Source organism: Cetorhinus maximus, chromosome 13, assembly GCF_964194155.1.
Source record: "Cetorhinus maximus chromosome 13, sCetMax3.hap1.1, whole genome shotgun sequence".
NCBI classification, from domain to species: Eukaryota; Metazoa; Chordata; class Chondrichthyes; order Lamniformes; family Cetorhinidae; genus Cetorhinus; species Cetorhinus maximus.
Genome location: NC_135891.1, coordinates 113,022,943 through 113,037,530, shown reverse-complemented (window position 1 = coordinate 113,037,530; position 14,588 = coordinate 113,022,943). Strand labels below are relative to the sequence as shown.

Genomic DNA, 14,588 nt, shown 5'->3' with positions numbered 1-14,588 from the left:
AGAGACTGGCACAAATTGGTTGCCAGTATCAAAGATGGCGGCGCCCGTGCCAAATTGAAGGACGGAGAATTCGACCTCGGTCGCGGTTTTACTTGAAGCAGTCTGACGTTATGGGCGTTATTAAGCGCGGCCGTCACCGTCGAAATGAACTGGGTCGAAGTAAACACGCTTTTAGTGTTTAAGGAGAAATACGACGGTGGCGCTTCTCAGTGACGTGGGGGAAGCAAGGAAGGTGAAAGGTCACGGGTGCTGCAGCCTCGCTCATGGCGTCCGTCTTCAGGACCGTGAGGTGAGGTGAAGGTTCCTCAGAGCCGGGGGGAGGGGGAGTTTGTCCTTCAAGGGGGGGGGGTTCAGTGCTAACCCGGGCTGCAGACAGGCCCTCAGCCTCTGCCCGCCTCCTCCCCTACTCCCACCCCGTCGGGCCTCTGCCTTCCCCCGCCCCGGGCCTCTGCTCATACCCACCCCCCGGGCCTCTGCTCACCCCCCCCCCCCCCCGGCCTCTACCCCCCTCCCTCCCCGGGCCTCTACCCCCCTCCCCCCCCCCCCCCCCCCCGGGCCTCTACCCTCCCCCCCCCCCCCCGCCCCGGGCCTCTGCTCATACCCACCCCCTGGGCCTCTGCTCACTCCCCCCGGGCCTTTACCCACCCCCCATCCCGGCCTCTACCCCCCCCCCACCCCGGCCTCTACCCCCCCGGGCCTCTAACCCCCCCCCCCCCCCCCCCCCAAACCAGGCCTCTGCCTCCTGGGTTAAAACAGCATCAAAACCGTCGGTGGCAAGGGGGGTTGGACTTTAACAACAATCTGCTTCTTATTCGCATCTCTTGACTCTCAAGGTTTTGGGTCCAAGTCCCGCTCCAAACACTTTTGATTTCAAAAACCCAAAGCAGACACAGTCCCAGTGCAGCACTGAGGGAACGCCGCGCTGCCAGGGGGTCCGGCGCCAAGGGAGCGCTGTACTGTGGGAGGCAAGGTGACCAACTCGCGGGGGAAAGAAATTAAGGGACTTTGGTGGATGTTGGTAAACTTCTGAGAGAGGAGGGACTTCTCGCAAACGTATGAAAGTGGCCGGGGTAGGAGAACGTTCCTGCAATCCTGTGACGACAAGGGTGGCAGACCTTACAAGCGGGCACTGCTGCTGTCGCACGACCTGCCCTGATCTGGGTAGAAACCCCCCTCGGAAAGCCGCCGAGAAGCCCCAAGCACAAATCACTGCACTTCTGGGTTGCCACATGAGTATACACAAAGAATGGGTGACAGATGAATTCCTGGACCAAATGGGTACTGGGAAGGCATGACCCAGGACACTGGACAAAAGGTCAAATTATGGGATAGTCTTGGAAAATCCAGGATGGTCGGTCATCCTGGCTGACACATTCCCAGTGTGGGAGTGCTGCACACTGAGGTGCTGTCTTTTTGGCTGAGACAATAAACCTAGGCCCTGTCTGTCGGCTTGGGTGGATGTAAATGGCACTGTTAAAAGATCAGGGTAGTTCTCTCTGGTACATTTGAACATCACAAAAACATGTTACCTGGTTGTCATGACATTGCTGATTGTGGGAGCTTGTTGAATGCAAATTGGCTGCTACGTTTCCTACATTATAATGTCTCAAAAACTACTTGAGGCTGTGAAGTGCTTTAGGATGGTCTGCAGTTGTGAAAGGTGCTGCATAAATGCAAGTGTACTCTCTCTTTCCATATATGATATTGATTATTCAAACACATTTAGTTTGCATGTATACTGCGCCCTGTGAAGTTCTGTGTATCCATTATACCTGTTTTCACTGACCTTCATTAGCTCGTCCCACAGTGTTAGCCTCAGCCTTGATTCTTTTCTAGAGCTTTAGTGCTCTAGACAAGACATTAACTCCGACCTTGCGTATGTCCTACCCACCCAGTCAGCATCTCAGAAAAATAGCTCAACGTTTTGGATAGAGACTTGAATCTGCTGAAGGGTTAAAAAGGCCTCCGGAGGAAACTAAGCTTGATTTGGCTGGCAGTGTGAACTCAGAAGACTGTGGGTTCAAATCCCACTCTGTAACCTGAGCTTTTGATCTGAGCGCTTCATTCTGTGCAGCGTCAAGGGTGTTCTGCATTGTCGGAGATGCTGTTCCACAGAGGAAGCATTAAACCGAGACACTCTATGTGATATGGTGAATATAAAATATAACAATGGCAGTAGTCAAGTAAGAGCAGGCGTTCTCCCAGTAGCCTAGCCAAGCAGCACCAAGATAAAAAGACGTTAATTGGTTAATTTATCGCCACCTTGCTCCTCACGCTCTCATTTTTGTCCTCAGCCTGTTAGTGTTCCAGTGAAGCCAAATGCAAGCTGGAGGAACAGCATCTCTTCTTCCGATTAGGCACTTTTATAGCCTTCTGGACTTAACATTGAGTTCAACAATTTTACACCATGAACCCTGTCCTCTATTTTGATTTCTTTTTTTGCCAAGTGCCAGTCTGTATCTTGTTTACATGTTTTTGTTTTCAGATAGAGCTCTCCATTTTTCTTATTCATTCACAGGATGTGACTGTTGCTGGCTAGGCCTGTATTTGTTGCCCTTAAGGTGGTGTTAGGCCGCCACCTTGAACCACTGCAGTCCATGTGGTGTTGGTACACTCACAGTGTTGCCTGCATCTTTTGCGGCCTTGTGGAGTCCATGGACCATGTATATATAGGGTGTTGTAGGCTGCACTCCCTTTAAGTTATTTGAAAAACTTTTTACTGTTGTTTTGTTTGCACTTCGGTCCCACGCTCCTGATCTATGGGCATCCGGTGCGGGGTGTGGGGAGGGGGAAGGCTTCCTCGTGAACCTGGGCCTGGCCAAGTTGGCCATTAACAGGTCCAGGCAGCGGGCGATCGAGTGAGTTGTCCGGCCCGACTGTCTGCCCCTCTTCCGTGGCTACGTTTGCGTCTGGGTGTTCCTGGAGAGGGAGCACACAGTGTCTGCCAGCACTGTCGAGGCCTTCCGTGCTTAGTGGGCACCGTGGGGACTGGGGTGCTTTATTGACCCCTTTGATGACATTTTGGTTTGATGTTTGTGAGTTTCCTTTGAATTTTGTCTTTTTTTTTCAGTTTCCCATTAAGGGGCTGCCTTTTACTTTGTCCCTGATTTTGTTAATTTAGTTTAATTGGTTTTGAATCAAAAGAGTTACACCCACCGTGTTGTTAGGAAGGGAGTTACAAGATTTTGACCCAGCGAGGGAAGGGTGATGTAGTTCCAAGTCAGGGTGGTGTGTGCCATTATTCTGCCATTAACACTCACTCTGGACCAATGTTTTGTTTCTTTATTACAACCCCTTTCCTTTTGTTTCATAACATCTTTATTATTTAATCTCTCCTGTTCTCTAACCTATCCCAGAGCTACCCTTTTGTTCTACCTTACCCCGCACCCCCTCCTTTTTCAACAGCATAAAACACATCACATTTCTCTCTCCCTTCAGTTCTGAAGAAGAGTCATATTGAACATGAAATGTAAACTGTTTCTCCATAGACGCTGCCAGACCAGCACTTCATGTTTTTATCTCAGATTTCTGGCAGCTGCAGTATTTTGCTTTTATTTTGGTTAATTTAACTCTTTGAAGGACTTTGTATTCATCTTGGCTGCCACACCTGCCTATTGCGCTTCGAAAGTAATTGAGTTAAGGTTGACACCAGAACACGGTTCACAGCATCACACTGCTTATTAATGTGTGGCAAGTCTACAAACGTGACTAAGCATAATACAAGTAAGCTATCTGTCACTGTGCAGCAAGTGCTGATAAGCGCATTCCATTCATGTAAGCTGTGGCTCAGTGGTTTGTGCTCTTGCCTCGTAGTCACAAAGTTTTGGTACAAGTCCCACTCCAGAGACCTGAGCACAAAAATCCAGACTGACACTCCAGTGCAGTACTTACTGAGGGAGTGCTGCACTGTCACTGGTGTCTTCTTTTGGATGACATGCTAAGTTGAGGCCTGACTGCCCCCTTGAAAAGGTTTCGAAGTAAAGCTGCGGAGTTCTTCCCAGCATCCTGTCCAATGTTTACTCCTCAACCGCAATGCAAGTTCTTTAAGATAAACTGAGTATAGGTCACACCCAGGGCCTCACGACCTTTTAAACCAGTTTCTCCAAGGTTAGAGAGCTAGCAGATGGCAGCCCTTTGCACTTGGATTTATGCCATGTTGGCCACCTTTCAACATTCTTGCCAAGTTCCCTTCAGTACATTTCTAGCTTGGATCTTCTTGTGATTTGGGCGCTGTGATTTTTTGAGGTCTTGACAGATTCAGATTTGTGAGGGACAAAAGAGGTTCTGAAGTGAATTGCCCCTTTATCATGTGCTTAAGAATGTAAGGTGGTGTACAGGTTGTTATTTCAGATACCTCACATCAGCATCAATGTTACCCAGGAAATTCCTGTTAAGGGAAAGGAAAGCTTGCATTTACATGACATTTTATTGAGTCTTTCAGAAACATCCCAGGGCACGTCACATAGAATGAATTATTGCGCAGTCATTTATGTGGCTGCCATCTTGTACACAACAAGATCGCATCAGCAATGCTGAGATGACTGACTGGTTAGTTGCTTTTTAGACATGGATGTTGCCTCAAGCTCTGAAGAAGGGTCATACGGACTTGAAACATTAACTCTGTTTCTATCTCCACAGATGCTGTCAGACCTGAGTTTTTCCAGCATTCTCTGTTTTTATTTCAGATTTCCAGCATCTGCAGTATTTTGTTTTTATCTTTGCATTTTGTGATAATTTGACTGTTTCTTGATGAAATGGGACAAAAATATTTTGTTTTTTTTTCCCTAATGGTTTTGTTTTCAAGGTTCTTTACAAAGGTTGGGATAATTGGAGGGACTGTGTACGTCGTTTATGACCAAGAATTATTGGGAAATGGGGAACAAAGTTGTGAGATATTGAAGAAGGGGTCGACCGTCATACCGGTTGCTGTGGATCAGTGGGCAAAGTATTTCGGAGTGGAGGTACAGTACAAAATCTGAGCAAATTTCTTCCTTTTAATTCACTCCCATCTCCTCCTTTCCTCTCCTGTCTGGGATGGGCTTCAGTTGACAGCAGCAGCCCTTTCCATTGCCAAAGAAGCTTTTCTTCTGCTGTAAGCTCAGAATGAATGTAGTGGCAGCTGTGGAGGGTATTTCAGCCAAGTGGGAAGCTGAAACTCTCCTTGCCTGACCCCCATAAACGTTAACACTTTTCCTGTAAGGGTCGCTGGATGGTGGCTTGGGTGTGGAGGGAGATTTCAGAATGGCTTTTTTTTCCCTCTGCCATCTCTTCCTAGTATTTTGTTTGTTGGTGGGGTGAAGGTGGTGGTTGTGGTTGAATAGAGGGGTCATGGTGCCAAATCCAACTTTTGTATCCTGACAGCCGTCCTGGCTGAGTTCAGATTATTTTGTGTGAACCTGGTTTTGAATTTGGGACTTTCTGTTGTGCATGAATCTGTGCTACCCTGGGTGCAGGGAACGAGGGAGGGAGCATTGATGGAGTGCCATATGTGGGTGTGTGTGTAAATTCATATGATCAGCCTATGCCCAGTATTTCCTGAGCATCAGTATTAACTAGAGAACAAGTTATTCTAAACAAATCTCCTCAATCTAAAACCACTGTTCATTTGAGGTCTTGGTTCTGAGAGAGGGAAGGGAACCTGTCATTCTTACCCAGTTTGAGATGTGATTCCAGTCCTATGTCAATACGCCATCTGAAATGGCCTAGCATGCCAGCCAGTTGTCTCACTGCCTTGAGAACAATGAGGGATGGACAATAATAAATGCTGGCTTCGCCAGTGAAGCCCTCATTCCTAAGAGAGGATTTTCTGAAAGAACAGCTGTAGACTGACAGTGGTGACTAACAGTTTACCTTCTCTTCACAGCTACCAGATGTTCCCAAGCTGAATGTGCCTGTAGCTGAGTACTGGAATACAGGTAAATAAGTGAAATGTCTATAAAGAAACTTTAGTAAAAGTTTGTACAGCTTCACTTGTGCCAGCCTTTGTTTATAGTACCTTATTGAACTAGGTGTGAGCCTAGACTTTGAGTGACAGAAGGCAGTTAGATTGTGGAGAGGCAGTGGGCCTGTACTGACCCCTGATCCTTCATCTACTCACAGGAGCTGCTGGATATTCAGCAGTGGCAGGAATCCCAGTTCTTCTTCCTCCTTAATTGTCAACACTGCAATTTGTGAAGGGAGGTAAATGCTGGTCTCCTGGTGCTTTCTAACGACTAGGCTCAGAACAGGAATCTTAAATATTGTGCATCATAGGCAGTGCTTCACAATCTGCCACTTGACATGCCATTGCACTGACTCTAAATGCACTGAGATATAGAGCAGCATTCAATTTTAATCTTGCAGTTAAAGCTATGGCAATGGGAAGATTTTGATACAAAATTGATGGCTTGGTCACTGTTTAAAAATTACATTACTGTGCAACACAACTTAAATATTTATATACAAATTTATTTTTAAGACTTTTTTGCATGGTCACTGTGCAACATAACGTAAATATTTATGTACAAATGTATTTTTAAGACTTTTTTGCTTGGTCACTGTGCAACATAACGTAAATATTTACATACAAATTTATTTTTAAGACTTTTTGCTTGGTCATAAAACTATCCGAAGACAGGTCAGCTGGTAACCAAACTGTGTAGAGTGAAGTTAAGAATCAAAGTTGAGTTTGTGCCACACAAAACTCCTCCAGCTCTACTTCATTTTGTTCTATTCCTTTTTCCTTTGTGTGTTTATCTAGTTTCCCATTAAATGCATCTATGCTATTTGCCACAACAACTTACATTTATATAGTACCTTCAACACAGTAAAACATCCCAAGGTGATTCACAGGAGCACACCAGTTAAGTTTTGACACGGGCACCAGGACAGGTGACCAAAAAGTCTGGCCAAAGAGGCAGGCCTTATGAAACATCCCAAAGAAGTACAGAGGCGTAAGGGCCCAGGGAGGCATCACCAGGGTCCAGACAGCCAAAGGCACAGCAGCCAACGGTGGAGCAATTTTAATAATAAGGGCTGCGCAAGAGGCCAGAATTGGAGGAACGCAGAGATCTTGGAGGCCCACAGGAAGTGCCTATTGATGCAGAGACTACGGCACCGTTTAAAGCAGAATTGGATAGTTGATTGAAAAAGGAAGAGTATAACGAGATACAGGGAGAGACCAGCTTTGTGTAATTAGAGTAGGTGGCTTCAGCTGAAGAGCTAGCACAGGCAAAATGGGCTGAATAGCCTCTTGTGCTGTAAGTTCTATGATTTGGTATGACTGGAGAGCAAGTCACATAGTTTGAAATAGAATTCATACAAATTCTTAATTCTGCCATATTACCTTAGTGAGCCATTAAGTCACTGAGAGGTTAAAGATCTCACAGTGAGTGGGGAAGAGAGAGTTCTGAAGAGTTGCATCATGCTTGGAAAACTTGTAAAAAAAAAATGGATAAATAAAAGATGCTAGAAATGCATCGCAAGTTTGTTGATATCTGAAAGAGGAAGGACTACACTTCATTGGAACTCCTGACACTCTTGCCCAAGACAGCACATGAAGGTTCCTGTGGCCAGTTGGGTTAGCTGATGGAGTAGTACTGGCCTGTACCATGCAAAGAGGAAGGCCATGTGAATATGAGTGTAATGCTGTTCCTGCCTCTTAGGTTTTCTGTACCTGTACATGTTGGTAACTTGAACAGAAGTGAGTAGACTGAGCACTTCACTGAGAATATCCAAAAGGACTTGAACCAGCTTTGGCTTACATTGTTTTGCAGGAGTTGAAGCAACGGCATACTTCTTGTCGGCTGCACCTACAAAATGTAATGAATACAGTGAGAAAGGCTGGCAGTACGTCAAGAATATGACCAACAGAGCACAGTGAAGAGCTCCATCATTGTCATAAGACTTTTTGTTCACGACCACAGACTGTAACAAAATGTAAATACTTATATGATGGTAATAAAATTTATTTGAACATGCACGTGACTGATCCTTGGTTTTGTGTTGAGCATCACACAGTCGGGGAAAGGATTTGATGTTTAATACTCAGAGAAGCTAGCAAAAGTTATTTAATGTGTATTTATAAATTCTGGTCAGCATAATTTCTGCAGTCCACTTATAGGCTGATGATTTTGTAGTAAAATAAAGGGCCCTAGTCTATCAGGGTAGGATCATGGATCTCCCCACTGCCATTTCTTGACTTTCAAAGGCCAAACCTCCCACCTGTAGGAACCAAGAGGAGCATAAGAGGTATGGCTGGAGCCTGGATACATGGCCTCCATGGATAGAATGGAAGGGTTGGGTAGGATAAAGTCACATTTTACAGAACATAAGTTTTCAATTAAGAGGAAGTGACCAGAGTCTCTTCGGTGGTGGTTTCTCTGTTCCAACGCACCTATTAATACTTTGAAATGTGTACAATAACTTAGTGGGTAAATGGTCTGGTACTGATGATGCCAACCATACAACAAAAACATAATGAAATATCCCAATGTACTGCAAAGGAGCATTAACAAACTAAGTATGACATCGAGCCATTAGGTCAAATGAATTAACTTTGCCAAAGAGGTAGGTTTCACAGTATATCATGAAGGAGGAAAGTGAGGGAGAGAGGTGTAGGGAGGGATTTCCAGAGCTTGGGGCCCAGGCAACCCAAGGCATGCCCAACAATGTTGGTGCTATTAAAATTAGGGGTGCACAAGAGGCCAGATTTGAAGAGAGAAGTGAGGGATTTGAAAGCAAATATGAGAATTTTAAAATCCAAGACATTGCTTGATTGGGAGGCCATATAGGTAAGTCAGCACAGAGGTGATGGGGAACAGGACTCGGTGCAAGTTAAGACCTGGGTAGCAGAGTTTTGGATAACCTCAAGTTGTTGGAGGGTAGCCAGGAGCACATTGGAATAGTTAATAAAGACCTTGGAAAGGGTACAGAGGAAATGTTCTAGAACTGGACAGAAAGGACCTGGTCCATGCTCAGCTGTTACTGGTAGCTGTTTCAGTTGGCCACACTGCCTCTGGAATTCTAATCCTTTGGTTGGGTGGTATTTGAGAGTTGCTAACAGAAGTATAGAAGGCACTAGTTAGACCACACCTAGAATACTGTGAACAGTTTTGGTCCCCTTATCTAAGGAAAGATATACTGGCATTGGAGGCGGTCCAGAGAAGATTCACCAGGTTGATCCTGGGGATGGAGGGATTTTCTTATGAGAGGTTGGGTAGGTTGGGCCTGTACTCATTGGAGTTTAGAAGGATGAGAGGTGACATTGAAACGTAAGATTCTAAGGGGGCTTGATAGGATACAGGCTGAGAGGTTGTTTCACCTTGTGAGAGAGTTTAGGACCAGAGGGCATAATCTCAGAGTAAAGTGGCGACCATTTAAGACAGAGATGAGGAGGAATTTCTTCTCTCAGAGGGTAGTCAATCTGTGGAATTCTTTACCGCAGAGGGCTGTAGAGACCAGGTTTTAAAGTATATTCAAGGCTAAGATAGATTTTTAATCAGTAAGGGAATCAAGGGTAATGGGGAAAAGGCAGGAAAGAGGAACTGAGGATTATCAGATCAGCCATGATCTCATTGAAAGGCGAAGCAGACTCAATGGGCTGAATGGCCTACTTCTGCTCCGACATCTTATTGTGTTATGTGTTTTTTTATTCATTCATGGGATGTGGGTGTTGATGGCCAGGCCAGCATTTATTGCCCATCCCTACTTGCCCTTGAGAAGGTGGTGGTGAGCTGCTGCCTTGAACTGCTGCAGTCCATGTGGTATAGGTACACCCACAGTGCTGTTGGGAGGGAGTTCCAGGATTTTGACCTAGTGACTTTGAAGGAACAGCGATATATTTCCAAGTCAGGATGGTGAGTGGCTTGGAGGGGAACTTGCAGGTGGCGGTGTTCCCACATGTCTGCTGCCCTTGCCCTTAATCTAGATGGTAGTGGTCATGGGTTGGAAGGTCCTGTCTAAGGAGGCTTGGTGAGTTCCTGCAGTGCATCTTGTAGATGGTATATACCGCTACCACTGAGTGTCAGTGGTGGAGGGAGTGAATGTTTGTGGATGGGGTGCCAATCAAGTTGGCTGCTTTGTCCTGGATGGTGTTGAACTTGAGTGTTGTTGCAACTGCACTCATCCAGGCAAGTGGAGAGTATTCACACTCCTGACCTGTGCCTAGGAGATGGTGGACAGGCTTTGGGGAGTTGGGAGGTGAGTTACTCGCTGCAGGATCCCTAGCCTCTGACCTGCTCTTGTAGCCACAGTACTTACATGGCTGGTCCAGTTCAACCTCTGGTCAATGGTAACCCCCCAGGATGTTGATCATGGGGGATTCAGCGATGTGAATGTTACTTGCCATGTGTTGGCCTAAGCTTGAATGTTATCCAGGTCTTGCTATATATGGACACAAACTGCTTCAGTATCTGATTAGTCACAAATGGTTCTGAACATTGTTCAATCATCGGTGAACATCCCCACTTCTGACCTTTATGATAGAGGGAGGTTCATTGATGAAGCAGCTGAAAGTGGTCGGGCCTAGGACACTAACCAGAGGAACTCCTTCAGTGATGTCCTGGGACTGGGAGGACTGACCTCCAACAATCACCATCTTCCTTTGCGCTAGGAATGGTTCCAACCAATGGCGAGTTTTCCCCAATTCCCACCAGTTTTGCTAGGGCTTCTTGATGCCACACTTGGTCAAATGCTGCCCTGTTGTCAAGGGCAGTCACTCTCACCTCACCTGTGTGAATATGAGCTGCAGGATTAAGGATGGCTGAGGCCTTCCTTTCCCAGTGGTTGAATGACCTAACATTTTCCATTCAGACTTACTGTAGTAACTACATGGGTATGAGGGACCAGGGGGGGCTACCCTGTAGAACTGTACTCCACCACAGAGTGAATGCCTTCAGGAGAAGGAGAAAGAAAAAGAGTGAGCATGATTTTGGGGGGCGCAATGCCATGGTAAGTATGCCTGCACTTTTAGTTTTTGCTTTTAGCATCAAAAAATACCAGGATAAAATTGGAAGAGGAGTCAAAAAAGTCAGGGTAAATTGGTGGAAATCTGCTTTTATTTTGAACATCACTGAACACCAATAAAACAAGGCAGAGCTGAACAAGATGCAGTTAAGCTAAGTAATGACCAATTACTTAAAAATAGATCAGTCACAGCACTTTTCTGGTGCCCACAGCAGTTCCAAGTTTCGATGATGACAAGATCCTGTTGACTATTTCAGCACTCCAAAAGATTCATTTTATCTGTGCGCCCCTCCATCATCTTCACATGGTCCATCTCTGACACTTCTCTTCCCTTCCTTGACCTCTCTGTCTCAATTTCTGATGATAGACTGTCCACCAATATCCATTACAAGCCTACCGACTCCCACAGCTACCTCGACTACAGCTCCTCACACCCCGCTTCCTGTAAAGACTCCATCCCATTCTCTCAGTTCCTTCGCCTCCGTCGCATCTGTTCTGATGACGCTACCTTCAAAAACAGCTCCTCTGACATGTCCTCCTTCTTCCTTAACCGAGGTTTTCCATCCACGGTCGTTGACAGGGCCCTCAACCGTGTCCGGCCCATATCCCGCGCATCCTCCCTCACGCCTTCTCCTCCTTCCCAGAAACATGATAGGGTCCCCCTTGTCCTCACTTATCACCCCACCAGCCTCCGCATTCAAAGGATCATCCTCCGCCATTTCCGCCAACTCCAGCATGATGCCACCACCAAACACATCTTCCCTTCACCCCCCTTGACGGCATTCCGTAGGGATCGTTCCCTCCGGGACACCCTGGTCCACTCCTCCATCACCCCCTACTCCTCAACCCCCACTTATGGCACCTCCCCATGCCCACGCAGAAGATGCAACACCTGCCCCTTCACTTCCTCTCTCCTCACCGTCCAAGGGCCCAAACACTCCTTTCAAGTGAAGCAGCATTTCACTTGCATTTCCCCTAACTTAGTCTACTGCATTCGTTGCTCCCAATGCGGTCTCCTCTACATTGGAGAGACCAAACGCAAACTGGGCGACCGTTTTGCGGAACACCTGCGGTCTGTCCGCAAGAAAGACCCAAACCTCCCTGTCGCTTGCCATTTTAACACTCCACCCTGTTCTCTTGCCCACATGTCTGTCCTTGGCTTGCTGCATTGTTCCAGTGAAGCCCAACGCAAACTGGAGGAACAGCACCTCATCTTCCGACTAGGCACTTTACAGCCTTCTGGGCTGAATATTGAATTCAACAACTTTAGATCTTAAACCCCCCTCCCCCCATCCCCACCCCGTTTCTTTTCCCCCCCCACCCGCCTTTTTTTTCAATAATTTATATAGATTCTTCTTTCCCCACCTATTTCCATTATTTTTAAATCTAAAACTAAAACCTTTAGTCTTTCCACCCCACCCCCACTAGAGCTGTACTTTGAATATCCTGTCTTGCATTCTTAATTAGCACTTTTCTCAGACAAAGACCACCACCTTCAACACCTCTTTGACCCTTTTGTCTCTGACATCTTTTGATTATCTGCTCACACCACACCCTCAATGTGTCTCTTCCCCCCCACCCACCTTAAACCAATTTATATTTCTCCCTTGTTGAAACTATGCTTCAGTTCTGCTGAAGGGCCATGAGGGCTCGAAACGTTGACTGATTTCTTCTCCGCCGATGCTGCCAGACTTGCTGAGTTTTTCCAGGTAATTCTGTTTTTATTTTGTTTTGGACTGTGTTGACTGCTAACAATATTTAAAGTAGCGAATCTCTACCAAGCGTTTTTAAAGTCTTGACTGAAACAGCTGATGGCAAAATAAACATTTCCAGTGTGTGTTACATATTGAAATCACTGCGCGCAGTAATTTATTTCAGAAATAAACGGAGGCATATTTTATTGAGGTTCTTTAGTAGGTGCTTAAATGTTACAGACGCATCTCTGGACTGGAGATTTTGGATAAGAAAACATGAGAAAATTCTGTTTTACTGATTCAAGACCCTCCAAAAAAAAACTGGGAATTTATAAGTGAAAATTGTCTTCCAAAAGTGATTTTTAGGTTTTTTTTCAAATGTGTCAGCTGTGGCTCAGTGGGTAACGCTCTCACCCCTGAGTCATTAGGTTGTGGTTTCAAGTCCCATTCCAGAACGTGAGAACAAAAGTCAAGGTTGACACTCCGATGCAATAGAGGAAGTGCCATCTGGCCTCTACCCGAAACATTTTTTCCTTTTATAGATCACCCAATTTTCCATTAGTTTTTCCTGTCAAATTTGGTTCTCCTTTACCCTTGCGAGATCCTCTCCCATCCCATTGAAGTTAGTCCTCTTCCAATTTAGAAGTTCTGCTTTAGATTGTTCTGTGCTCTTCTACATACGATGCAGTGATCACTCGTACCCCAGTGTTCTCCTACAGATACTCAGCCCACCTCATTCTCCTGTAGCAGATCCAGCACTGCCCCTATTATAGCATTTACTGTTTTTATTTCAGATTTCCAATATCCACAGTATCTTGCTTTAGTCTTGATGGTGATTGTTGAGGAAGGAATATTGGTCAACAGCTACAGCTTGCATTTATATAGCGCCTTTAGTATAATATCATCCCAATGCACTGCAGAACAGCATTAATGAACAAAATTTGACCAAGACAGAGAGAACTCCCTGTTCTTCATATAGTGCAATGGAATTTGGGGATCTGAATGGGCAAACAAGACCATATTTTGTTTTATAATGCTCCGTGAAGTGCCTTGGGATGTTTTATTTTCTTATAAGTCATCATTGAACATCTCATCTGAAAGATAGCCCCTCTGACACAGTGAAGGTCTAATGCACTGTGGTGAGACTAAAAATAGGTTTTATGTATTTTTCCTATCAGGAATTGTTTCTATATATTAATAAAAAATCTCCTTTTCCTTTCTTGAAATAATTTCTGCCCCCTTATTTCAGTTGTGGTATAGTTTCAGAGGTGTTGGCAGCTCTCTGTTATCTCATGGAGGTGACCATTCTTCCCGCATGAATCTAAATGGTGAGAGTCTTTGAACTTTTAAAGCATTGACCATTTGGGGTGAGGTGGGATCACAGCCAAGCTTCTCCTAATTCCTCTTGACGTCCACATTTATCGATTTGGAGGGGCTGGGAGAGCGGTGGCATCACCAGATAGCAAGCAAGGAGCAGGAACCCGCACTGATCTCTCCCTCAGTACCTCGATATGCTGGGATTGCTAACCAATGGAAATCTGGCTCTCTTTCAGAATTGGCACTGCAGTTACCAACTACGAACTTACGTTTATGCGGTGCCTTCAATACAGTAAAATGTCCAAGGCCCTTCATAGGAGCGTAACCAGGGACCAACTGGCATCAGTCCAAAGAGGGTGACATGACGATAGGTGACCAAATATTTGGTTAACGAGGCAGGTTACGAAGAGTGTCTTAACAAAGGGAAGAGAGGTAGGTAGAAAGGCAGAAAGATTTAGTGAGGGAATTTCAGAGTTTGGGATCCAAACAATTGAAGGTCAATGGTGAGCAAAGGAAATATGAGATGAACATGTACCAGAATTGGAGGAAGGCAGAATTTCAGAGGGATGTAGGGCCTGGAGGATGTTAGAGGGATAGGGAGGAGGATTGGAACACAAGAATGAACTAAATCAT

The 14,588-nt window shown here is 45.6% G+C and overlaps 1 protein-coding gene across 3 annotated transcripts; it reads left to right on the top strand.

Moving 5' to 3' along the window:
• Positions 1–22: 22 nt before the first annotated feature.
• Positions 23–7,960, top strand: LOC144688963 (MICOS complex subunit MIC13-like). 3 transcript variants are annotated; one of them, XM_078556036.1, is made up of 5 exons: positions 23–289; positions 4,805–4,961; positions 5,864–5,915; positions 6,100–6,180; positions 7,755–7,960. In XM_078556036.1, exons 1-4 carry the CDS (start codon positions 264–266, stop codon positions 6,150–6,152), a joined length of 288 nt encoding a protein of 95 aa, XP_078412162.1. In that variant the 5' UTR covers positions 23–263; the 3' UTR covers positions 6,153–6,180; positions 7,755–7,960. The 3 variants fall into 3 exon arrangements, with proteins under 3 accessions (XP_078412162.1, XP_078412160.1, XP_078412161.1); XM_078556034.1 differs by lacking the exon at positions 6,100–6,180; XM_078556035.1 differs by having other exon boundaries at positions 6,100–7,960.
• Positions 7,961–14,588: the final 6,628 nt, after the last annotated feature.

Bases quoted from the DNA above. Each gene is read 5' to 3' on its own strand.
- LOC144688963 (XM_078556034.1), top strand. From the start codon at position 264: ATGGCGTCCGTCTTCAGGACCGTGAG. The intron at 290-4,804 runs GTGAGGTGAAGG...TTTGTTTTCAAG, and splicing joins TCCGTCTTCAGGACCGTGAG to GTTCTTTACAAAGGTTGGGA. The intron at 4,962-5,863 runs GTACAGTACAAA...TTCTCTTCACAG, and splicing joins CAAAGTATTTCGGAGTGGAG to CTACCAGATGTTCCCAAGCT.